Source organism: Clarias gariepinus, chromosome 5 (genome assembly GCF_024256425.1).
Source record: "Clarias gariepinus isolate MV-2021 ecotype Netherlands chromosome 5, CGAR_prim_01v2, whole genome shotgun sequence".
In the NCBI taxonomy this organism is placed as follows: Eukaryota; Metazoa; Chordata; class Actinopteri; order Siluriformes; family Clariidae; genus Clarias; species Clarias gariepinus.
The window spans coordinates 13,578,944-13,605,000 of record NC_071104.1 but is presented as its reverse complement, the minus strand read 5'-3'; the positions used below and the strand labels follow the sequence as shown (position 1 = coordinate 13,605,000).

At 38.4% G+C, this 26,057-nt stretch overlaps 2 protein-coding genes across 3 annotated transcripts in view; both read right to left on the bottom strand.

Moving 5' to 3' along the window:
• Window positions 1–1,710: 1,710 nt before the first annotated feature.
• On the bottom strand, window positions 1,711–6,599 carry si:dkey-18p12.4 (SPRY_PRY_C-I_1 domain-containing protein). Its single transcript, XM_053495770.1, has 8 exons — window positions 6,462–6,599; window positions 5,449–5,570; window positions 5,262–5,297; window positions 4,795–4,902; window positions 4,649–4,697; window positions 3,492–3,616; window positions 3,345–3,372; window positions 1,711–3,179 (listed from the first exon to the last, which is right to left on the bottom strand). Exons 1-8 carry the CDS (start codon window positions 6,478–6,480, stop codon window positions 2,641–2,643), a joined length of 1,026 nt encoding a protein of 341 aa, XP_053351745.1. The 5' UTR covers window positions 6,481–6,599; the 3' UTR covers window positions 1,711–2,640.
• A 7,884-nt stretch (window positions 6,600–14,483) lies between these two features.
• Window positions 14,484–26,057, bottom strand: part of il1rapl1a (interleukin 1 receptor accessory protein-like 1a) — a 121,342-nt gene continuing 109,768 nt past the window's right edge. The window contains exons 8-12 of one of the 2 annotated variants that reach the window (XM_053496766.1): window positions 23,183–23,328; window positions 22,496–22,642; window positions 20,335–20,505; window positions 19,368–19,412; window positions 14,484–16,393 (exon numbers count right to left, since the gene is read on the bottom strand). In XM_053496766.1, coding sequence (XP_053352741.1) covers window positions 15,678–16,393; window positions 19,368–19,412; window positions 20,335–20,505; window positions 22,496–22,642; window positions 23,183–23,328 — 1,225 coding nt within the window. In that variant the 3' untranslated portion in view covers window positions 14,484–15,677. The remainder of the gene's footprint in view (window positions 16,394–19,367; window positions 19,413–20,334; window positions 20,506–22,495; window positions 22,643–23,182; window positions 23,329–26,057) is intronic. The other variant, XM_053496768.1, reaches the window with a different exon arrangement.

Below are 26,057 nucleotides of genomic sequence, written 5' to 3'. Positions count from 1 at the left end.
AAATAAATATCCAAACAGAATTAATACAAAATATAAAGTAAAATTAATCAAATTAACCTGCACTTTACCTTCAGTCAAAACAAATCCTGACAGATAAATGTTTGCATTAGTGTTTGTGCGCGCATACGGTGTGTATGTGTGCATGAAGCTAAAGTAAGACGAGTGAATGACTCACACCCCCCCCCCCCACTCCTTCCTCTAATCTTACACAGTAGCCCTGCCTCCTTTCTTATTTGACGCGACGGTGCAGTCTCCGTTAGAGTGTGTGTGTGAGTGTGAGTGCGCGCGTGTGTGTGCGTGTGTGTGTGTGTATGTGTTTGTGAAGGCGAGTGGAGGAGGGAGGAGGCACACAGTCTCTAATGACACTCGCACGCACACACACGCTCTTTCTGACAAAAAGAGAAAGAGAAACAGGACCTTTAACAAGGAAGATTTCTACAAAACACACACGGTCACAATGTTAGAAGTGCGTTCCAATCCAATAAAAAAAAATATTTAATCAAGTAATCCTTATATTATATAGGCTAGAAATCTGTAAAAAAAAAAATTTTTATAAATCTCTGTACATCAACAGAATGTTTATAATAGTTTCAGGCACAAATCTGGGGAAAGTTACAGAAAAATTTTGGCTGCTTTGAAGGTCCCAATGAGCACAGTGGCCTCCATCACCCGTAAGTGAAATGGTAGAGTGGGCAGAGAGTCTCATCAGACCAGAGAATTTTGCTTCTCATGGTCTGAGAGTCCTTAAGGTGCCTTTTTGGCAAACTCCAGACGGGCTGCCATGTGCCTTTTACTAAGGAGTGGCTTCCGTCTGGACACTCTACCATATAGGCCTGATTGCTGCAGAGATGGTTGTCCTTCTGGGAGGTTCTTCTCTCTCCACAGAGGACCTCTGGAGCTCTGACAAAGTGGCGATTGGGTTCTTGGTCACCTCCCTGACTAAGGTTCTTCTCCCCCGATCGTTCAGTTTAGATGGCCGGCCAGCTCTAGGAAGAGTCCTGGTGGTTTCGAACATCTTCCACTTACGGTTGATGGTGGCCACTGTGCTCATTGGGACCTTCAAAGCAGCATATTTGTGCCTGGAGATCTGGAGTGTCCCGGAGGTCTACAGACATTTCCTTTGACTTCATGCCTGGTTTGTGCTCTGACAGGAACTGTCAACTGGGGACCTTATATAGACAGGCGTGTACCTTTCCAAATCATGTCCAATCAATGAATTTACCACAGGTGGACTCCAATTAAGCTGCAGAAACATCTCAAGGATGATCAGGAGAAACAAGATGCGTCTAATCTCAATTTTGCAAAGGCTGTGAATACTTATGTACATGTGCTTTCTCAAGTTTTTATTTTTAATAAATTTGCAAAAATCTCAAGTAAACTTTTTTCATGTTGTCATTATGTGGTGCGTGTGTGTAGAATTCTGAGGGGAAAAATGGATTTAATCCATTTTTAGAATAAGGCTGTGACATAACAAAATGTGGAAAAAGGGATGCACTGTGAATACATTCGGATGCACTGTACATACTGTATAGGCACTGACTTAGTCATTGTCAATCTTAATTTTAATACAAACAAATCAAGACCTTATGCAGGACATACCAAACATTTACACAAATTATTTACAGTATTTACAAATATATAACACTGTGTGATCATATATACAGGATTTTTAAAACAAATTATTTTACAAAAGTGCATAACATTTTATAAAAAAAAAGTTATAATAATAAACCTGTATTTGTGCTTAATCTCCTTGGATATTTTACTCACAACAAATAACTCAGAAAAATGTATAAACTGAATTACAGTTCTATAGGTAATTACAGTATGTAGATACATTTTCAGATCCTGCCTGGAAATTTACAGTAACTCATCCAATCACTCTTTTAAACTGTGGTGAGTAGAAAACATCTTAACATGCACAAAACATTAAACTTTAAAGTGGATGGGCTACAACAGAAGAAGACCAAATTATTTTCCACTCCTGTAAAAAGTGCTAGAATTTGGGGCCTGGAGTGGAACCTGATGTTCTGATGTTGTTGTGTTGAGTGTGAGATGATTTTTTTACTGTCCTTGTTAAAGAGTTACTACAGACTTCCCGCCAGTTCAGACCTGACTGGTCATGCTCCTCTTATCTCTCTCATCAATAAGGTATTTCCTGGCTGCCAACCATTTGCTCATAAGATGTTTTGGTTTGTTGCACCATTTTGGGTAAAGTCCAGAGACTGTTGTGGGTAAAAACAACATGAGATCATCTGTTTCTAAAATACTCAAATCATCCTACTTGGTACCAACAACCAAGCCACGGATAAAGTCACAGTGATGACACTTCCCTATTCCCCATCCCTGTTTGCCGTGTGCTGTACATTAACTGAAGCTTGTGATCTGTTTATGCAAGATTGTTTGCGTTGTGCCGTTGCCACATGATTAACTGGTTGGGTAAGCTGTACAGGTGTTCTTATTAAAGTCAACAGTAAGTGTAAATATATAATCTAAAAGTATTCCTCAACAGTATGAGTTGGGTCAGTTTCTGAGCATTAAGCTGTGCAAATGTACTACTGTATGTAAATTTCATTTAGTCTAGCAACAGCAATGAGAAACATTGTGGCATTAATGGAAAGGCAAGTTAATAATCATTGTTTAGATAATCTTTAGAGTATTGTCTGTCTCTACGGTTCCAAACACAGGATAAATTTTCTCATCCTTTTCGAATTTTGCGTTAAATGTGTAAATATTTTTCCTTTTCACTGCATCATAGAAAGAAACCTGACCTTCCTCCATATCTAGATGCACTCCTATCTTAGAAGGCGGTGCCTGATTGAGTTTGGTGACTGGTTGGGTCAGAGCCATGAGCGAACCCAACTGCAGACGCAGAGTCCAATACCCTGCTTCTGTGTTCAGGTTAATATAGCCTCTGCGTGGAGCGGACTCCTTCACTACACCTAGTCTCCAATCACATTTTCCCTTTACATCCACCTCCCAGTAATGCCTCCCTATGGTGTAGCCCTCCTGAGCTTGGACACATATCCATCCATCATATTCATGTTTGTTTTTTCTTGAATATTCATAGAAACTCTGGCTGGAATGAAACTCTTTGTGGGTCTTTGTTCTCACAGAGCGTCCATCCATAGATATCTTGAGATTGGGATTTGCAGTGTTCGGATCCAAAATGACTTTGGCTTAAAAACAAAGACATAATGGGTTGGACACATGATGATGATACATTGTTAGTGATAGAACTTTTAGAGGAAACTGGTGTCTTAATCATTAAAGTGAGTCTAAATTAAACACCATGTAGATATTCACATTACTAACTGCGATATCTGAAGCTTTAAATGTAATACCTGATGGTCTTATGATGGAGTCCCATTCAAAAAAAAAAAAAAAAAAACCCACAATGAACAGAACGGTGAAATCAACTGTATAAACTTTTGCAAGCTTTTACTCCTAAGGTTTGCTCTTAAGCACTTTAAGTTTAACTGTAACTGACCTGATTTGGGAATCTGCTTGAATGTCCTGACTTGTATGTCTTGACTGCTTGTATCTCCCGACTCTTTGCCTGCTTGTATCTCTGTGACACAGGGATTAAATCTTCCACTAGTTTGGTTGGTGATTCCTGTGAATTGGATTTCAGAGAGGCCATGTACTGTATGAGTTCAGTGAAGATCCAAATGGGGAAAAGTATTGTACCTTCAAGTTTCATTCTGTTTAGTATTTAGTCATTTAATTAATTTATTCAAAGCATATTAATGTTATTTATAAATCAACAATTTGTTAGTTTTAAAATTATGTGGCCATTTACTGTAACTGAGAGATATTTGCTCCTTCTGTAACCTGAGAAGTGTTGGCATTACTAGTGACCTATTGTGCATGTTTCTCGATAGAGTAGTAAATATTAAAATGGATTACATAAGGAAAAAAAGGTGGAGGTAAATTAGGAGTGTCTGTTTAAATGATCTTAGTCTAAGCATGAACATGGTTTTAGCCCAAATATAATTTAGAGAATGTGTCTCATTTTTAAATTAGCTTTTTTCTTTTATATTTATTTGGGATTATTATTATTTTATTTGCATAAATATATTTTCTTTGTGATGTAGTTGGGGTTTACTGTGTGATCATTTAAAAAATAAATAGTCAAAAGTGTTTAAACTAAAATATTCCCATGATATTCCCAGAGGAAAACTTAATCCCAATCTGTATCTGCTTACAGTAATAAATCTTTTTTCTGAAGCAAGGTTCAACGGCACATCACTGTTGCACAACATAAGATTGTTTTTTATAGTAATATATAAATGAACAAAGTTCAGGTATGTTTATGATTCAGTACTGATTTTAAAAAGTAAGTACACACACTTAAATAAACATATTCACATTTTATTTGTCACATACACAGTCATACACAGTACAATATGCAGTGAAATAATTATGTGACCACTCGTGACGTTAGAATCAAGAGTATCATTAAGAAATAAATTATGGAATAGAATAAGAATATAATATAGAAAAACTTGACATGACAGCTCTGGACATAAACTAAACTTAACTAGGTAGAACCAGAGAACCGTGGAGCTACGACTTTGATGATTTCAGCAAATGTGTGTAACTACATTATTTTAAATATCACATACTGTAATACTTTAAATCTCACCTGCTTTATCAGGCTTCTGTTCAATTTTAACTTCTTTAATGAGTGGCAACTGAAATGATAAAGAAGTTGCAGGAATGCACACAACCATATCTACACATTCATCATAAGATCATACTTTAACACACACGTGACTGCATGTACTGTACCTTGTACTCTTTTTTCTGAAGTAGGATTCCTGTGCTGTTGTCTGTGATGAGCATCTGCACATTCTTCCTCAGTCCGTCCCAACTCAGGTCTTTAGGAAATAGTGGACCCTAGATATATAAAGAAATATTTATCACCCATTTGCCATGTTATATAAACTGTAAACAACAAATAGTCTTTAAATTACGCAAAGCTTACAGGACTTTCCCTATTTTGTCCTATGATATCATTTTCAGTTTTATTTATTGCGCTCTAAAAAATGCCCTGGAAATTTAGGTGAAACTAAAAATCCCAAAACGTTTTTGGGAAAGAATAGAACTATATACAGTTAACAATTTGTCCAGAAAGACAGTTTTGATAGTTAAATAATGTATAGTATCTTTACAATGGCTATATAGTAAATTACAATTTACCCTTGTCAACTCAGATTGTGAGTAATAAGAGAGCTACAAACCATCATCTTGCTTACCTTGCTTGTACGATAGTCCAAAACCTGAAGTATTTTCTTAAAAAAAAAAAATAAAAAATGAGAGATCAAAAAAGGATCAAAATACATTTTAACTGGATTAGTCAAACTAATGTTTGATATGTACTGTATGTATTTGTTTTGTTATTGAATAACTAAATATTAGTAGATTTTTTGTATTGTCTATTACCTTCTTTAAGGACATTACTGGTTTAATAAAAGGCTCTGAGTTGTATATTCTTTTACTTTCCCTGCCTTTGTATGGATTTCTCAGATTTCCAAGACTGTAGAAAGCCCCAATGTTGTATCCTCCTATAGGAATGGATAGAAAACCATTAACTGCTTTAAAACATTTAAAGCAGTTAATACAGGGTGTCCTAAAAATTTGACATAATTTGGGATATGAATATCTGAGTAACTATACTGTATGTCCAAAAGAAAACAAACATAATTAAATATGCCTCATGTTGAAAAAGAAACTATTTATTTATTCAAAAGGATATGAATTTTATAACAGATAATAATCTCATAATAGTTACTCATAATACTTACTAGTAATAGTTACTGATCACTCGTTATAGTTACTTTGCTTCTGAAATGTTCATCTGTATATACTGTGAGAAGTTTTGAACATACTTAACTACACATTTATACTAAGTTAGTAGAAAAACAATCTGTTTTCTGTGGAGTGAAAAAATATCTAGTACACATGAATGCCCTAGTCACTAAACACAAACCAGTCACGCCAGAAATCATACAAGATCAAAAGGATTAACATACGGTAAAAGCCATAGATGTTAAAAGTTTTATAAGCATACAGTACATACTCAGTGGGAGTGTGCATATGTACTGTGGCACTGAGTTTGCACATGTGCTTCTGTTTGTTGTTTTGATATAATAATGTTAACATATCAGCGTTCAGCAGAGTCTAACCATGTACACTTTCACATCCTGCTTCACTCACACCCAGAAACCACAGTGCTTATTTCATAACAGTTTCTTATTTCATGCAGTGCATTCTCACACTCAGAAAAAGAAAACTGCACAACATTTACAGTTTTTAATACATTCCAGATGCATAAATATATCCAATACAAACTAATTTTATACTAATACTATATACTTATACTATATTTTTCCTAAGTTCCTTGAGAAATAATGTTTGCATGGGAAATACAAAAAAACTGTTGTTGTTTTTTTTACCTGTTGTTGACAAGATCATGTTGGTCTGTTACAGAAATTTTAAAATTCATGCAGAAGTAAGTAAGGTTGTAGGAGAAGTCCATAAGCTTTTGCATTGAGAGAACTGAGAGAAGTGAGAATCAAAACAACAAGACTTGTTTTTCACATTCTGACAGAGGGAGTGGCTTATCTCTTACATGTTTCCTGAACTCAGCATTTTTTTTTAGTTTTGCTCTTCGCAAGCAGGAACATTTTCAAATAATGCAATCATCCAACAAGATAAACAGTTTTCCTGCAAAGGATTACACTTACAATTTGACACACTAGCAGCATTTTTCATGCAGTGTTTTTGGATTAAATATATCAATTATTCAATACAAAATAGAAGTAAATAAGTCAAGTAAAATAGAAATATCTTATTAATAATTTAAAGCATAGTAAACTTATGCTATCAGTTTAAATACATATATAATATAATAGTTAAAAGGTTAAAAGTGCAGATTTAATTTACAGTAAACTATGGGTATTACACATATTGCTTTTGCTAAAAGTAACTGCATAAAAATATTAGAAAGGCTGTATTGTAAAATAGTGTATAAAATTTATGTTTTAGAACTAAATTACTAGTTAACAAGGTCAGTGGTTTGACTCCTGGGGTCTGTGTCATGAAGTTTGCATGTTCTCCCCGTGCTTGGTGGGTTTCCCCTGGCTACTTTGGTACACCCACTGTCCAAAGACATGCAAATTAGGTTATCTGGCATTCCCAAATTGCCTGTGGTATGTGTGTATGTGCGTCTGTGTGTGTGTGTGTGTGTGTGTGTATATATATATGGATTAGGAACACCATACTAATACGGTGTTTGCCCCCCTTTCGCCTTCAGAACTGCCTTAATTCTACAGTATGTGGTATTGATTTAACAAGGTGCTGAAAGCATTCTTTAGAAATGTTGGCCCATATTGATAGGATAGCATCATGCAGTTGATGGAGATTTGTGGGATGCACATCCAGGGTACGAAGCTCCACGTTCCACCACATCCCAAAGATGCTCTATTGGGTTGAGATCTGGTGACTGTGGGGGCCATTTTAGTACAGTGAACTCATTGTCATGTTCAAGAAACCAATTTAAAATGATTCGAGCTTTGTGACATGGTGCATTATCCTGCTGGAAGTAGCCATCAGAGGATGGGTACATGGTGGTCATAAAGGGATGGACATGGTCAGAAACAATGCTCAGGTGGCCCATGGCATTTAAACGATGCCTAATTGGCACTAAGGGCCCTAAAGTGTGCCAAGAAAACATCCCCCACACCATTACACCACCACCAGCAGCCTGCACAGTGGTAACAAGGCATGATGGCTCCATGTTCTCATTGTGTTTACGCCAAATTCTGACTCTACCATTTGAATGTCTCAACAGAAATTGAGACTCATCAGACCAGGCAACATTTTTCCAGTCTTCAACTGTCCACTTTTGGTGAGCTCGTGCAAATTGTAGCCTTTTTTTCCTATTTGTAGTGGAGATGAGTGGTACCGGTAGGGTCTTCTGCTGTTGTAGCCCATCTGCCTCAAGGTTGTGCGTGTTGTGGCTTATGGTTCGCGAGTGGTTATTTCAGTCAGAGTTGCTCTTCTATCAGCTTGAATCAGTCGGCCCATTCTCTTCTGACCTCTAGCATCAACAAGGCATTTTCGCCCACAGGACTGCCGCATACTGGATGTTTTTCCCTTTTCACACCATTCTTTGTAAACCCTAGAAATGGTTGTGCGTGAAAATCCCAGTAACTGAGCAGATTGTGAAATACTCAGAGCGGCCCGTCTGGCAACAACAACCATACCACGCTCATAATTGCTTAAATCACCTTACTTTCCCATTCTGACATTCAGTTTGGAGTTCAGGAGATTGTCTTCACCAGGACCACACCCCTAAATGCATTGAAGCAACTGCCATGTGATTGGTTGATTAGATAATTGCATTAATGAGAAATTAAACAGGTGTTCCTAATAATCCTTTAGGTGAGTGTAGTGAGCTCAGTTACTGGGATTTTCACGCACAACCATATATATATATATATATATAGGCCTGTGGGCGAAAATGCCTTAAGAGTCAGAATTTGGTGTAAACAGAATGAGAACATGGATCCATCATGCCTTGTTACCACTGTATAAAGAATGCTTTCAGCACCTTGTTGAATCAATGCCACATAGATTTAAGGCAATTCTTAAGGCGAAAGGGAGTCAAACACCATATTAGTATGGTGTTCCCTGTAATCCTTTAGGTGTGTGTGTGTATATATATATATACACTATCCAAGTCATGTCCAAAGTATCCTGGGATAGGCACTGTACACTATAAGCAGTACAGAAGATAAATGAATAAATGTATGTATACTGTATTTTAAATAATCATTATTGTACCTAAGCTATTATTATTTTAGCAGCCCAACTTGCTATATCCAATCTGGCTAAACTGTGTACAAAAATACAAAACTTTATAGCAACCAAAATGTAATAACACAAAACTAATATGATCATAAATTAAATTGTGCTTTTTAATACTTGGTATATCTAGTAAATTCAGTTCTTGAATTGGTCTGCCTTCAGGAAGTGAAATGTACACTAGATTGATCACAGTGATTGATTTGACTATTCCAGAACATTCTGCTTCTCGGCCTTGGGTTGCTTTCACATCATCAAAAAAAAAAAAATAAAAAAAAAAAATATATATATATATATATATATTATATTATATAAGTTTTATTTTATACATGTCACAACTATGTTAACTATGTCACAGACATGCCTACCTCCAGGAGAGTTTTTCTTTTCTTTCTTTTTCTTAGCAACTCTTTTGAAGGGATTTTTCTTTACCAGTAAACGAATCCTTCTGCCATCCACATACCAATTCGAATTCAATTTTTATTTGTCACCTACACTACACAGTCATACACAGTACAATATGCAATTAAATGTTTAAACAAACGCCTGTGACCTTATCAATAAAAAATTAATTATGGAATAAATATAAAATTAAGAAAAACTTTAGCTATAGAAAATAATAACAGAATAATAAAATATAAAAACACATAGCTCTACAAATATAGAAAACTTTAGTTGTAAAATGAACTGAATTGAAATAGAATTTACATAGAAAAGTCCATAAATGTGCAATGTGCGAAAATGGTTCAGTCCTGTGTGGTGTTCTGACTGAGAGACCGTATAGCCTGTGGGAGGATGCTCCTCCTCAGTCTGTCTGTGTTGGCCTTCAGGGAATCGCTTACCTGACTACAACAGAGAAAACAGTCCATTATTGGGGTGACTGAGTTCCTTCACGATCTTCCTGGCCTTGGTCCAGCACTGCCTGCTGTAGATTGAGTGCAGGTCAGGGAGCTGAGTGTGGATGGTGCGCTCAGCTGATCGCACCACCCTCTATAGAGCTCGTCTGTCCTGCATGGTGCTGTTCCCAAACCAGGATGTGATGTTTCCAGTCAGGATGCTCTACATGGCAGGAGTACCCAACCCTAGTTCCTAAGCACCCTGGAGGGCAGTCTGAAGTATCTCAAGCCTCTGAGGTGGTAGACGCTTATTTTCTGTAACCTTTAACCCAAACTTTAATGTGTCTGATGGCTTTGTTTTAAGTTTTGAGATGACTTGCTTCATTGGCAGTGACAATCTTTTAATATTTTAATCTGAAGTCCACAACTTTTAACTGCTTACCTGTAAGAATATCTGTGTTCAGTTACAGATGTCATGGCAGACTGCTTTGGTACAGTATGTTAATGATAATGATTACTAAAAGATTCAGGGGGTTTTGGCCATAGACAGAAGAAACGGGTCACTATAGCTGACATGCTGGTAAACACGTGGTGTTTAGGACTTTGACCTCAAAATTTGTTCATGAGGACTCACCCATGATAACATCCAGTCTGAATCTTTTGCACTATTATAATTGAAAGGTTAATTTCACATTACCACATCTGTGATTTTTTTCATGGACAGCAAGTTAGAACAAAGTAAATGTGAAATTCTTTGTGATACTGGGTAAATCTGTCACAGAGTTCCTAAGCCATGACATGATTTGCCAAGTTTACGGCGATCGTTTAGGTGAAGTTATTGTCAGCGAACATTCCACAACATTCCAGAACATACAGGCAATCCTCACATGTGATTTGAGCATGTGCCGTGTTGCTGCCAAGTTTGCAAGGCACTAAAATGCAAGGCATTTTCCGTAGGTCCACAGGTCGACGTACACAAGTCGACGAAGTGCATGCCATCATGTTTTTCAACATTCGTGGCATTGTGCATTGAGAGTTTGTCCCCAGGGGCCAGACTGTCAGTAGCGAATTGTACTGCCAGGTTTCAAGGCACCTGAGAGAGGTCATATGGTGAAAGCGACTGGATCTGTGGCACAAGAATATCAAAACTTTTTGATACCCCTCATATAACTAAACCTACTGAATACATTCTATTAATCCTTAATGTTCTAAAATTAAAATTATAGCAGCTTAAAAATATTTTTATATTTGTGTTTTTTTCAACATTTGTATTATTATTTTTCCTGGAATCCTGGAAAACTAGACATTTTTTTTTTTTTTTTTTTAATAAAATGAATACTAAAAAGTTTTAAATCACATAAGCCAACATTTTATTCACAATGGAACATAGAGAACATACTAAATGTTAAAACTGAAAAAAAATTTTTGGCACAAAATAAGCCCATTTCAAATTTGATGCCTGCTACAAGTCTCAAAAAAGTTGGAATGGGGCATGTTTCTCATGGTGTAGCATCTCCTCTTCTTTTCAAAACAGTTTAAAGTTGTCTTCGCACTAAGGTTCTGAGTTTCTGGAGTTTTAGTGCTTGTTTGGTCCCATTCTTGCCTGATATGGTAAGATATCATCTTTGGTCATCTTTGACTTATTTTTCGTTTATTGATGCACCAGATGTTTTCTATTAGGGGAAGATCTGGACTGCTGGTAAACCAATTCAGCGCTCAGACTCTTCTACTATGAAGCCATGATGTTGTAATAGCTGCAGTTATCCATTGTCATGCTGAAATACACAAGGCCTTCCCTAAAATAGACATCATCTGAAACCTTTATATACCTTACTTATGCACCCCCATACCATCAAAGATGCTGATTTTTTTTTAACTAAAGCCGATAACAGGCTGAATGGTCTCCCTTTTCTTGAGAACACAACATCTGTGATTTCCAACAAAAATGCCAAATTTGGACTCGTCTGACCATTGAACACTTTTCCACTTTGAAACAGTCCATTTTAAATGAGCCTTGGCCCACAGGACGCAACAACACTTCTGGACCGTGTTCACATATGGCTTCCTTTATGCATGATAGAGCTTTAATTGACATCTGCAGCTGGCACGGTGGATTGTGTTTACCGACAGTGGTTTCTGGAAGTATTCCTGGGCCCATTTAATAATGTCAATGACACCATCATGCCGATGAGGGATGCAGTGTTGTCTGAGGGCCCGAGGGCAACTGTAGATGGGATTTGCAAAGCATTTTCAATTTGACTTTAAGAAACGTTGTTATTATAGTTTTCCACCATACTTTTTATTTTTATGCACTCTTTCACAGATTGGAAAACCTCTGCCCATCTTTACTTCTGATAGTCTCTGCCTCTCTAAGACATCCCTTTTATAGCTATCATGTTATAGACCAGATGCTAGATTAAGTCTTATCAAATCTTATCAATTCTTGAGACCTAGACCTAAAGCAGGCATCAAATTTGAAATGAGCTCATTTAGTGGACAAAAGTGTAAAATTTCTAAGTTTAAACAATTATGTTCTCTATATTCTGTTGTGAAAATATATAGGTTCATGTAATGATCTTTTAGTTTTCATGTTATTTAAATAATAAAAAAAACATCCCAACTTTTCTGGAATTCGGTTTGTAATATTATTGTTATTGAGCATGGATGAAAAAGAAGTATTATTGGGTACAAATTACATAAACTTAAGAAACGCTCTGCTCTTTGGCTCTTCTGAAAGATTTCATTTGTTCATCATATATAAAGTATCAGGTGAAATACTAAAATATGTCTCCATCATCTCCATCATCCATCATATCTGCCCAGCAAGACATGCTGTATGATTGTAATTAGGTTGCATAAAAAAATGTTCACAGTTAAAATGACGCTGATGAAATGACAATAAATAATAAATAGTAATAATAATGAAATAACCCTAACACAATACTGTAAATACAACCCCAAACAACAGAAAATTACCATTTACTTATAGGTTTTATGCTGCTTAACATCCAACAGCACAACATTCAACTGTGTATACTGTACGTGTGTGCCACCTCAAGTTTATAGCCCAGTTAAGAAATCCTGATCAGAGACCCGGAGTGAACACCACAGCTTCCCGTAAAACAGCACATATCTCATGATTTCTCTACACCAAGTGCTCGTGTGTCTCTTGAGTGACCAAGTGCTTGTGTTATCTCTTTCAAAAATCTGTAGAATGCATCATTGCTCCCAAATGCAGCAAAACTGGTCCTAGTTACAACAGGAGCAAGAGACACAGGAGAAGAAGTGAAACAAAAGATATTTAACAACATGGAGGAAGAAAAAGTGAACGATATTGCTCAGCACTTAGATATGTCCCCGTGGTACACCACAGCCACACTGCAGTATCCCATGTAACTCTGCTAATAATGTTTGGAGATGGTTTTCGGGTATAATATTCAAACAGCAGATCGCCTGGTTTTACAAAATGGACATTTAACATTATGCGTGTATTTAATTTTCAACCGCTTGCAAATTAAATGTACAGTAAATCAGAGTATAGTAGTATATATATTTCTTTCTTTAATGGAGAAGTTATTTTGCGATGCTCATTGTTAAACAAAGCAATACATGTGTACTTACCTGCATCAACACCAGGTACCCTAGTGGACCTGAGGCTTTTACTCCATGCTCTTCCTGTCGGGAGTTTGAGTCTCGCTCAGGGTGTTGACTTAGTTGCACAAAGCCAACCGCGCCCCCTTTTAAAATGTAAATTGTTTTACATTTTATGTTTCACACTCATCCTCCAAAAGGAAAAAATAGAAATCAGTGTTTGGAGTGTGTTTTTACTGTAACTACAAACTTTCTTTTGATTTGGAAGTTTTTCATTTTTCTGGGCAAAATGATCCAAGCTCAGTCAGGTTGAAAAGGCACAGCCATTTTCAGGTCTCTCCACTCTTGTGTTTAACCGTTGCTCCAGGCTGAGTGCAACATATATACTCAAAATATCTACATCCATTTTTCACTGTATTGCAAGCTGTCTCCAAATTTCGGTTAAAGAAAGCATACCCACAGCATGATGCTACCACCACCATGTAAGACTGAAGGGATGGTATTAATAAGGTGAGGCAGTTAAGATTGCAGACCAGAGGATTTCGCTTCTCTTGGTTCGAGAGCCCTTCTGTTTCTTTTTGACAGGATGTCATGTGTGTTTTTAGTGAGTATTGGATTCTGTCTAGCTATTCTAATACAGAAGACTGATTGATGGCATGCTGCAGTGATAGTTGTCTTTGAGTGAGCCTATCCCATCTCCACAAGGGAACCCAGGATCTTATAGTGACCCTTGGGTTCTTGGGGTACCAGGCTGACCGAGGGCCTTCATCACTGATTACTCAGTCTGGCCGAGTGGCCATACCTGGGAAGACTGTTGTTTTCCAAATCTCTTCCATTTGAGAATCCTGCTGAAGGTTTCTAGTACACTCAGAAAATACCTGTTTTTACTTTGTCACTGTAGATTATTGTGTGTAGAATGTTTAGGTGAACCAATTTTATGATGAGTGTGAAACATTTGGAAAACTCGAAAGGTTCTGAACACTTTCCTGTACCCGCAGTATATTACAAATATAAGAAACAAATTACCAGGAAATTATTATAATTGAAAGTGAAGTCTGTTGGAATGCATTCCACACTCCACACACACACACACACACAGACCCACCCACACACACACACACACACACACACACCTCGGACATTAGCATTTACTACACATAAACTGACAGAGGTTGGTGATTTTAATGCACAGTGACAAACAAAATGGAAACAAGAATGATTGTGCCTTTAGAAATATAAACACTTCATTTCAGTGGCTGTAGTGTTTTATAATACATAGTAATATAAATATCCAAATCATAATACATATCAATCCTCTATGCATATGGATTTTACACAGGATTTGAAGTCCTTTAAAACTTGACTTTAAGAGTTATTCAAAAAAGAAAAAGAAAAACTTGTATTTCATTAGGTTTTACCCAACTATAGGAAATGCAGTATACTATTGTTTCCTAAATTAATTCGAGGACATCAAGTTATTTTATTGTAGGTTGTACAAACAAAAAACAATGTAGCAAAATTTATAAAATACCCAAAATGCACAAGTCTTTTACCCCGTTGTCCTGGTGATGCTGTTTTATATATAGAGAGAAACAGCTTTCCACTTATAAAAATAGATTTCTTGTTTCTTAAAATACCCTTTATTATTTGAGGATGGGCTCCACTCCTTGCATAATTCTCTGTGATTTTTTTTTTCCTCTTACAAATTGTCCAATTAAACTCATAAATACACATCATACAGAAGCTAACAGAAACTGGACACTTGGATCAACATGTAGAGCAAACTCTTAGTGAAAAGAAAAGGGTAAACATTTCATTTAGCCAAGCCCTAATTTCCAAATGGCTCACACTGTTCCAAACTGAAAGTAAAAAAACAAAATCAACTGCAAGTCTAGTAATACAGTATAAAGATCATCAATTAAACAAAGTGAAAGTATTGATATATCTTTTGGCAACAGAAAAACAACCAAAAAAAAAACCAAAAACAAAGGCAGTGTGATGACACAAAGTGTACGGAGATCGGGAGATGGTGATGCTATTCGTAAACTGCAGACGTCTGTGCAGGACCCTGTTTCCGTTCGTGTGGTGTGGCTGCATGTCTCAGTTCACTCATAGACTCCCCACTTAGTTGATATGGCACTAATTAATCCCTTAATGCGGAGCTTTACTTCCAGGGTAGCCTCAGTATAAAATCAGCAAATCCAGTGGACCAAAAGCCGCACACGGAAAAAAAAAACCCATAGTGCTTGATTGGAGCAGAGGCTGTTCCGTATATATCTATGTTTGACCAGACGTTTCTACATCCCTATGAGCTTAAGAGGTTTTGTCCCAGCCTGGCCTGTCTACAGAAGTCAAATAATCGTTGCTGCCTCTCCATCACCAGATGACACTGGAGATGCTAGTTTCACGGGGCAGCAACGGCAACATGGCATTGTTGTTGGCGTGTGGCTCATCCAGGCTGTGCTGGCGCTTGGCGGTGGGCCACTGGCCGTTAAGCAGCGTAAGCGGCAGGTTGCAGTAGGTGGGTTGTGCTGGCAGAGTGGCTCCCGCTGCCAGCGGCAGCTCGTACTCGTAGCTGCGGAAGTGGGCGTGTTTCTGCCTGGCCAGTGAGTGCGCCCGGTACGAGCTGCGCAGGGCGGCCCGAAGCTCTGGACGGGCTGGAGCTGCTGCTGTCGATGCTGCGGTGGCCACTGAGATCGCAGACACGGTGTGGAGGTGAGCGAAGGGGTTTGGCTCTCCTGCATCCACTGCAGGGGTCCTGAGACTGGGCTGTGGCCGGCGGCATGGCATGGCATAACGCAGCTGCTTCCAGAATCGTGAGCCGGGCTTGTTGCTTCGTGGGCCACTCCAGCGCACCACGGTCAGAGATTTGATTGATTGCTTCAGCTCCTCTACCTCTTGGTAGTTGATGACACCACGTAGCTCAGCACATTCGATCAGGATCACCTTGATCTCACCTGACACTAGAGAGCTGCGAAGGCGTGATTCCATCTCGAATATGCTCCAGCCACGACGCAGCACGTAGCCAGGGGTCAACACGATGATCAGACGCTTGCTCATCTCCACACAGCGAGCCACATCCTCAATATATGCTGCAAAACACAGAGAATGAAACAGATTAAAATATATCCCTTATGGATATGGAACACTCCTGTTTGCAGGTGTTTCTTATGAAATCTCATTTTTTCACATTGGTTTATCTTCGACAAGACCTTTATGTGTTACCACAGCATGTCTAAGCAGTGCTTATGCTTTTCTTCCCAGTAGGTTTGACCCTTCATGAAGAGGAGCGAATACTAAAGTGCTTACTGAAGCTTATTGATCCTTAGCCTACGGTATCAGCTTTTCGGTCCCTGAGGTCTCACCTGGTCAAGTGTTGAAGTCAAAGCCGCTTTTTTCTGAGTCAAAGGCAAGTCTAGTCAAGCTTGTGTTAGACTGAATATAAAGCAAGGTCAAGACCATGCCAAAACAAGTCAAAACTGAAAATAAAAACAGTCCTCTTAGAGACATAACATGGATATACAAGTAGTATCACCAATGCCAGAGAATACTAAAATCTGGTACTGCTTTTTCACAGTCACATATTTAACGGGATATATTATGCAAAATGTACTTAAATACAACCCAACCTGAAGGTTTCCCTATTGTGACCTCATATAAGAGGAAACTCCTCCCCTAGTTTGTTGCTCAGCTCCACTGTTCTCCAGTGAGGTGGGACTCAGCAGGAGTTAAAACACAGTAGATGCAGAAACACCACATTTGCTGGAAGAGTGAAATAAAAAGGTATATAAAAAAATGCATTCTCTGGGGGGATTTCAGCTGGAGCATTACCACACCTTGGGGGAGCAACTTGTTCTAGAAATAGTAAAGTTATGGACCTTTAAGACAACATTTTATTTGTATTGTTAAAAGTGGAAGAACATGGTGTTCGTTTAAAGACAAGAAGTGATGTTTAAACTAGTTTTAAAAAAAAGCATTCTCTTCTGAATGAGCAAGCAGACTGCTTGAAAAAAAATCTGTAAACAATCACTGATTTCATTTCTTTTTGGTCTATTTGTTCTCATACTGTATTTTGGGGCATTTCTAGTTGACATGTAAGATGCACATTAGCCCAACTGCAGCTGTAGTTCTTGCCAGACAGTAGTTAGAGTACAGAGTGTATAAATAATACATATTTTTGTTTTATATACCGGACAAAGTGCCACATTTTATGCACCAATAATCTGAACCCCAGCAGGAATGTTTGGTTCCCAAAATGTTCTGGTGATGTTAATGTGGCTTTTACGGACGTTGGGATAACGTCGGTATTAAATCGTTTTTGAAAGTTTGAAATGACATTGGAACAACTGCATGTCATTGAGATAACAAACACAATGTTGGAAAAACAGCTTCAAAACAAAATGAATACCAAAACTGTAAGCTGAGCAGGACTGGAGCTCTAATCACTGTGGGGAGAGAACTCCGTGCTTAACACTGGACCACTAGGGAACATGCTGCTCAGGCTACTACACAACAACACATACAGTACAACAATGTAAATTTACTAACATATTAAATAAGGAAGAAGCCAAAATGGTATGTACCTGCATAAAAAAAAAATACTGTACTTTTGCTACTGTAATAAGTTGATGGGTGCTGTGCAAACACCATATTACAGTACAGTAATTTGGGAGCTAAGATGCACCTCATGGTAATATTTCTAAAAGAAAATGAAAGAGAGGGGTAAAATTACAACATCAAGAAACGCGTGACATGAGATACACGCACTGTGTGTTCAGGCAAGTCTTTATTTATCACATATACATTACTGCACAGTGAAATTCTTTATTCTTCGCATTTCCCAGCTATTGTTAGTGGGTTGGTATCAGAGCACGGGGTCAGCTGTTATACGGTGCCCCTGGAGCAGACAGGGTTAAGAGCCTTGCTCAAGACCACAACAACGGCAACCTGGCAGAACTGGGTCTCGAACTGTTGACCTTCCGATAAGTAACCCAGAGCCCACCACTGCCCACTATGTGGGACACTGTTGTGTCTGCCCCGGTCTCAGATTTAAATTACTGTATGAACCCCTCTAAAAACCTAAGAAGACCCAATAGACATTGTCAGGTGTGTGAATGGATGTTAATTGGTATAAATGCTCGAAATAAAGGTTCATTGTTCTGAGGTTGTATTTGCAATATTGTGCTTGAAAGTTATATTATTTAAAAAGAATGTTGTCCTGACGTTGGACATTACAACATTGTCACAACTGTATTACAACGTTTATTTAGTTTTGGGGTTCCTGCTGGGACAGTGGTCATGACCACATACCAAATTTGGCAAGACCAGTGGATAAAACCAATATATCAGCAAAATCAAAATTTTATAAAAAACAAACAAGCGACCAGAATAAGAGTGTAGAGCTATAGTATATATTACATGGCATCTGTCATCCAGCTATTGGTCCTGCATAAGGATTCAGTCTCAGTCTCAGTCTCTGTCCCTGCATCTGCATTATTCCTGAATTCAATCATGTCCCTGTGGCAGTCTCTGACCCTGATTGGAGTTTGTGGCCGTATATACAGTAACATGTGCTCACTCCCTGCTCCAGTCTCTTAAAATCTGTTCCTGGCTCAGACCCGGGCTCTGTTGTTTCCCTTTACTCAGTCCAAGTTCCTGACCTCCTCTTTAGCAGTGGACCTTATCTTATTCTCAAGCCTCATCCGTCCCACCTCTGTTCCAGTCCATCTCCTAAATACAGTTCAGCCCTGACTTGTCCCTGGTTTTTTAAGATTCTTTTTGACAGAAACCATGACTGTGCTCATTAATGCTTTATAACATCTTCCCTGCATTTTTAACCCGTTCAGCTGCTCGCATCATTAAAACTACTGAGCTTGTACTGTACATGCATGTCTCTTTTCTTAATGCAGATAATGCATAACAGATAAAACATTAAAAAGACAGACGACAAATAACACTAAAGACAAAATTCACAGTCACAGGTAAGACACAGGAATAATGCATGAGCAACGAGCTTGATCTTGTGTGTGTGTGTGTTTGTGCGTGTGTGTTAGGATTAAACTCTACCTCTAACAAGTTGTGTCTCATCCTGGTAATGTTCACTGCTGAGACCTAGACATAAACATTCAGCTTTTCATCCAATGTGAACAAACACATACACGCAGAGCAATTATCGGGCAAAGACAGTAAACAATACACACACGGACTGCACAAATAGTCTGAAGATGACACACAATGAAGCAGATATCATATTATTATTATCATAAGTACATAATGATAATGAAGTGCTTAGGTAGCTCCGAAGAAAAGGAAGGAGCAAAAATGATCATGTGGTACAGTAGTTCTCAAATCGAGGGATATTCTTCTTCTTTTACTCAAACTAAATAAGGTTCACAGGCTCTCATGACTATCATGAAAGATTATGTTACAATACACTGAACGTCAGGTTATATAATAAACCCTGCCTCCATAAACTCTCTGATACACACTCTGAGTGGTTGCTAATCATACACTTAAGCCTGTGCCAAGTGTAGAAGTTTAGACAGGTGTGAAATAAAGTATTCATATTCAGTCATATTCAGTAACTGCTTTATCACGATCAGGGTCGTGGTAAATCTGGAGCTATCCGGGGAACATGTCAGAGAACAGCAGTACAAGAGATAAAGTACCTCTAAAGTAGATACAGTGGCTTTCTAGGGAGGCATTCTTCATTCCTTAACACCAGGCTCGGTCAACAGTCTCACCCAGACCAATCAGCGCACGCTGACTGCCCTGACATTCTGTGTCAGGTCTCCATAGAGTACTTTCACAGACTTTGTAATTTGAAAGCCTTTATTTGATGTTTACCACCGAGGCCTGTACAGAAACGCAGCTGCCTCTGATGTGTTACAGTTTCAACCCCCTTATACTGTAGTTCCTTGGAGGTAGATGACACATCACTAAAGCACGCAGACGCACAAACACAAACAGGTAGACTGACAGAGAGACATGCACCCATGCACACACATACACAACACATAAAGGCTGCACATACTGCTGGTGGGGATGAGATCTCTGTCTGGGATGAAGAGTTTGTAGCCGTAGTGTTTCTCCAGAACATCAGGAAGGATCTCCAGAGCGAAACGTTCCTCGTCCTGAAGCTCCTGCCCCCACTGATCCATCTCCACTTTACTGTAGGACAGGTACGCATCATACTCCTTATGACCTGCCGCGGTGAACAAAGATGCCATGTCTCATATCAGTAAGACGTTTCAGCATAACAATACGACGATCCACAATGCACAACATAAAGCACACACGCTGCTGTTAAGCCTATTGTTTTGCATATCTTTATATGCTCATACTGTATTTTCTGCTTTCAGTCCAAATCAACAATTATTAATCAACAAACTTTTCTTTATTTCTGTTGTACACATTATAACCCGGTAGACAAGGGGAAAAACACACAAGGAAATGATTAATCCTCTTTTGATGCAGATGTATAATTTTCATTAGCATTCTTCTAAAATCAGAAAACCAAAATCAAGCCTGTACAATTAGGGGAAAAATCTCACGCATCAACAATTTTAACTATTTAAACTCTGTTCATTATTCAGTTATTTAACTAAACTAGTAAAAAGATTTTAGTGGTAAGCAAGGTTCGATTCCCTGCATATATGCATGGAGTTTGCATGTTCTCCCTGTGCTTGGTGTGTTTCCACCAGGTACTCCAGGTTTCCTCCCACAGTCCAAAGACATACAGATTAGGCTTATTGGCATTTCCAAAATAATTGTCCGTAGTGTGTGAATGCGTGTGTTGACTGGAGGTCCTACAATGGTTGTAAAAATGGAAATAAACATAATGGTCACCATTGGACTCCATGTGCACTAGTGGGATTACAGAGGTTCCTACTCTTAACAAACTCGGAAAAGATGTCAAACTGAAAAAAAAAAAAAAATCTAAACAAACTAAAAATGACAAAAATTGATGGAAAAAAACAAAACTTAAAAATAGCATAAATGGCTTGAAAGTAAGTAGCTATATTTCTCCAGGACAAGATAATACAATCAGTAATGTTATAAAATGATAATGCATTAAAGCACTACCCCTTGGGCAAGAGCGCATTTACACCAATTATCAGCACCGCTACGATTGGGCCATGACTAACACAGCGGTGCCGGTATTCAGCATGACAGTACAATTGAAGTTTGATATTTTTGCCATATCTGATCATATATGATGACAGCAGATCACTAGTTCTACTATAGTACCGATTTTATTTGATGAAAATATAAGTATTCTTGGAACAGTGCTTGTCCAATTACATTAGTGAACCAAAACTATATACACACTGTTGCAATTTAGAAAACTAGGAGCTAGTTAAAGCAATTAGTTTAATTAGACCATTTTTACATTTAAATTACTTAAACTGAAGACATTTCTTACAAACAGCACCTAAATAACTCTAGTAACAAAGGCCTGGTTATTACAATTTGGCAAGCTAAGCATTTGGCACTATAACTGACAAAAGAAATGTGTGAAGATGCAACTTCTGCACTTTTTAGCGGAACTTACAACATTTATTTCTGTGCTTTTTCAGTTTGTGTAAATGTGCCTGTAGCATTTTTTTTTAGTTTACACTGGTAGGTCCATCTCCATTCATCTAGGGACCTCTGTAGTCCAACTAGGGACCGTGGAAGCCAAAAGTCACCAATGGAGGTCAATGGTAATCATTCCCATTTATACAACCGTGGAAGGCACTCCGGTCAACATTCATAAGAACGTTCACACTCGACAGGCAATTTGAGAACACAAATAAGTCTAATCTGCGGGTTTTGGGGAGTATTTGAGGAAACCCAACAAGCACAGGGAGGACAAGCAAACTCCATGCACACTCCAGACCCCGAAGCAGGAATCGACCCCGGACCCTGGAGGTCCAAGGAACCAATAAGCCACCTGCCACCACATGGTGCATTATTAATCTTAAGGCGACAGTGCAATACTGGTAGGTATTACATGGCTAACATGTGCTCACCCAACAATTTTGTACTTTTAGATGGAGAACCTAATATCTCTCTGGAATCTGTCTACATCTATATTACCAAAACACTTTAAATGCACTTTCTTTCCTTTTCCTCCCTAAGGTGTTAAGGTCTGGTCTGTCCATTGGGGGGCACTATGGAATCATTGTGACTAATATGCAGACTTTGTTTACCTCCATCTGAGTCCTCCCCTCCGAAATGATGTCTGTAGCAGAGCAGCAACTCGATCCTGTAGCATTTATACAGAGAAAGCAGCAGAACAAGCAGCAGCAAAATGGCTCCTAATCCTCCAGCCAGCTCCATTGTATACATCAGCTCGACTGAGAGGGAAAAAGGAGGGGAGAAAAACCCATTAGACATTAGACAGCAAATGCTTTAAATCATGATGTTTTTAATCTGCTTTATCGTTTGCTACCCGTGTTAAGGTTTTACGTGGGTGGTATTTATCCGTGCAATTTTATCAATTCAAATGTAGATAAAGATATTTTGTAAAACAGAATTAAAAGACTGATGAGCATGTATTAGGATTTACAGTAAAATGACACAAGTCAGCTTCTCCATCACACAACATGTCGGAGCCTAGCTTATAGGTCAGGAGTTCAGCATATTTCAGTCCCTTTAGACTTGATGGGAAAATGTTGTGATGCTCATCAGTGAGCTATGTGTGTGCACAAGTCGAGAGTGGAATATTTTAGATCTCCTGACACTGTCGATCCTTCTGAACTGCCATTTGAAGTGGAGATGAGACGCCTTCAGAGCTGCTTGTCTTAAAAGGAAACACTAAATGCTAATGCTTGCCTGAAGGAGACCCACAGGAAAGTGATAAGGAATTAGAAATAAGGAATCCAGATAAATAATACCTCGTTTGCTGATCTGTATGCTGGCTTGTCGTCTTCCGTTCCCATTCTCAGCATAACAAGAGTAATTGCCCAGATCTCCTTCTTCTAATGAATCTATTGTCAAAGTGATGGACATTTCCTGTTCTCCCAGGTGCTCTCTGATGGTCCTGTCAAGGGACAAAAAAATAAATAAAAAAATAAGACACTGGTGACACTCAGAAGAAGAAATTTTCCTTGGAATAAACTTGAATGATGATTTAGATTGACATGTTGTGGTGATCAGGGTTTTAGTTTAGGACCTTTTCTCTTACACTTTACTGAACACTATTGTTTGTCTCAGATAAACAATAAAGCATTCGGTTAAAAACTTCACATGGCTGAATAATTTGTTCATGGAACCTTACAAGATGCTGATTTTGCCAGTCTATAATTAACGGCAAATGCATTTATTAGCGTTATTAATCTAATTTTACACTCACATTTCCCTGCATTAACCAAAGACAATCAATGGCGAATTGATTCTGTTCCTGCAGAGGAAAACCACTTTGCGAGTCATTAATTACTGTTTGTTATGGTTGTTGCCACCCAGGTTGATTGTATAAGCTTTCTCATATAGCACACTGGTTTTGTAAATTGGGTATAACAGGAACTTTACAGTTCATGTCTGATGACTGATGAGCTCCTGAAACATAATAGGCACCAAGGGGCAAAACTGCTACAGATACTGTTGTCCTTTTTCAACACTGTTCACTCAAACAATGGAAGTCAATACTGGAAGTTCAGCAGAAGCTGAAGGATGAGCATGATTAAAATAAAATGATGTTGAATAGACACCATATATCTTGTGTTTTTAGATGCATTGGTTTAAAAATAGCAGCACCCTGACAAAGCGTGTTTAAAAATATGAAATGCCTCCTAACTGCTCAGAGCATTTAAAATAGACTGACTGATACACCAATCAGTAATAACATTAAAACCACTGAGGGGTAAAGTGAATAACGTTGATTATGTCATTACAGTTGCACCTGTCAAGGGGTGGGATCCATCAGGCAAAAAGTGAACAGTATGTGTATGTGCTGAAAGCTGGGAAGACAGGCAAGCACAAGGATCTGAGTGACTTTGACAAGAGCCAAATTGAGATGGCTAGACAGCCAGGTCAGAGCAACTCCAAAACAACCAATCTTGTGCAATGTTCTTGGTATGCAGTAGTTATTACCACCTGTACCAAAATTGATCCAAGGGTGGACAACTGGTGAACTGTGATTGTCTTACGTGTTCCCAAGGCTCATTGATATTCATAGGGAACAAAGCTAATGTAGCACAAATTGCTGAAAAATTTATGCTGTTTATGCATAATAAACCGGTATCAGAACAGATGGTGCATCATAGCTTGCTGTATATTGGGCTGTATAGCTGCAGACCGGTTAAGGTTCCCATTTGGAACCTCATCCACAGCCTACAATGGGCATGTGAGCATCAGAACTGGGCCATGGAAAAATGCAAGAAGCTGGCCTGGCCTGATAAATCATGTTATCTTTTACATCATATGGACAGCGAGGTGGGAGTGCATTGCGCACCTGGAGCAAAGATGGCACACGGATGCACCATGAGAAGACGGCAAGCCAACAGAGACAGTGTGATGCTCTGGTCAATGATGTGCTGGGAAACTTTGGGTCATGTCGATTTTAATTTGTATCAACAACCCAAACATAGTTGGAGCCCAAGCACACCCCTTCACGGAAATGGTGGTACCTGACGACAAGGGTCTCTTTCTGGAGAATAAATTCAACCTGCGACACAGGAATTGTTTGACGAACATGACAAAGGGGTCCGAATTCCCCTGATAAACTTGCAGGACTTAAAGGATTTAATGGTAATGTCTTGGTGAGAGATAACATAGCACACCTTCAAAGGTCTTGTGTAGCCCATGCCAAGACGGGTCAGGGCTGTCTGGCGACCCAGGGGACCTATACAATATTAGGGAGATGGTTTTAGTCTTATGGCTTATGAGTGTATAATCCCCCTTAATATTTTTTATTATCCATGGTACCATTTTTCCATCAGGTAAAGCAGAAACACTGCTAGATCAGGCAGAAAAATAATCCAACGCTTAGACATGCCAGAATGCATTTCTGAAGACTAAATAGTTAGATACTCACTTTTTAAAATCAAGATCTCAATGAGCATTTAGCATGACTTTACATGTAACAAGCAGCTCATGCACAAAAAAAAAAAGCCACAAATGTCACAGAAATATTACATTTTTCACATTGTGGAATTTACAAATGTCACAGACAATTGCATTACGCATGGGGCATTTGATTTGAATAATTTGTCATACTAAATAAACACAAATGAATATTAATATCCTCCGGTTTTATTAAAAATCAGATTTCGGTTAACATTTAAAAAGTTTCAGAATCCAAAAAAAAGGGGTGGAAAAAAATAGGCCATTTTTCTATGTACAGCAAGTAACTAAAAGTTCTACTTATGTGCAGTTATGCCAAACTTATAATGAGAACCCATTGCCTCATCAGTGCTTGACAGCGGCAATTGTAGATTTTTACCACGTCTTTTCGACACCCTTCACATAATCTTAAAATGGAAGATGGTTCTGTTTATAAGAGGCCTTGAGAAGGCAATGCAAGAAACATTCTGTCAAAAGATATCAAGAAAATCACATGGGGAGAGCCGGGTAAGATGAGCTGAGGTCCAGTGTTATGATGATGTCAGAAATTGAGCAGCAGGAGATCTTACAGCTAAATTACACTTTTATTGGTGCGCTCATAAGCTACCAAAGCTATTTGTTGTGCTTTTTTCTTTTACATAGTGCTGCTGAGATAAGATGAGTCACCTGGCTCGGTGCAAACTGACTCACTGACATAACCATGGCCTA

Coding starts and splice junctions, on each gene's coding strand:
- si:dkey-18p12.4 (XM_053495770.1), bottom strand. Junction 3,617..4,648: donor ACAGAAGCCTGATAAAGCAG/GTGAGATTTAAA, acceptor TCCAATTCACAG/GAATCACCAACCAAACTAGT. Junction 3,373..3,491: donor TCAAGCAGATTCCCAAATCA/GGTCAGTTACAG, acceptor TTTTTTTTTTTT/GAATGGGACTCCATCATAAG.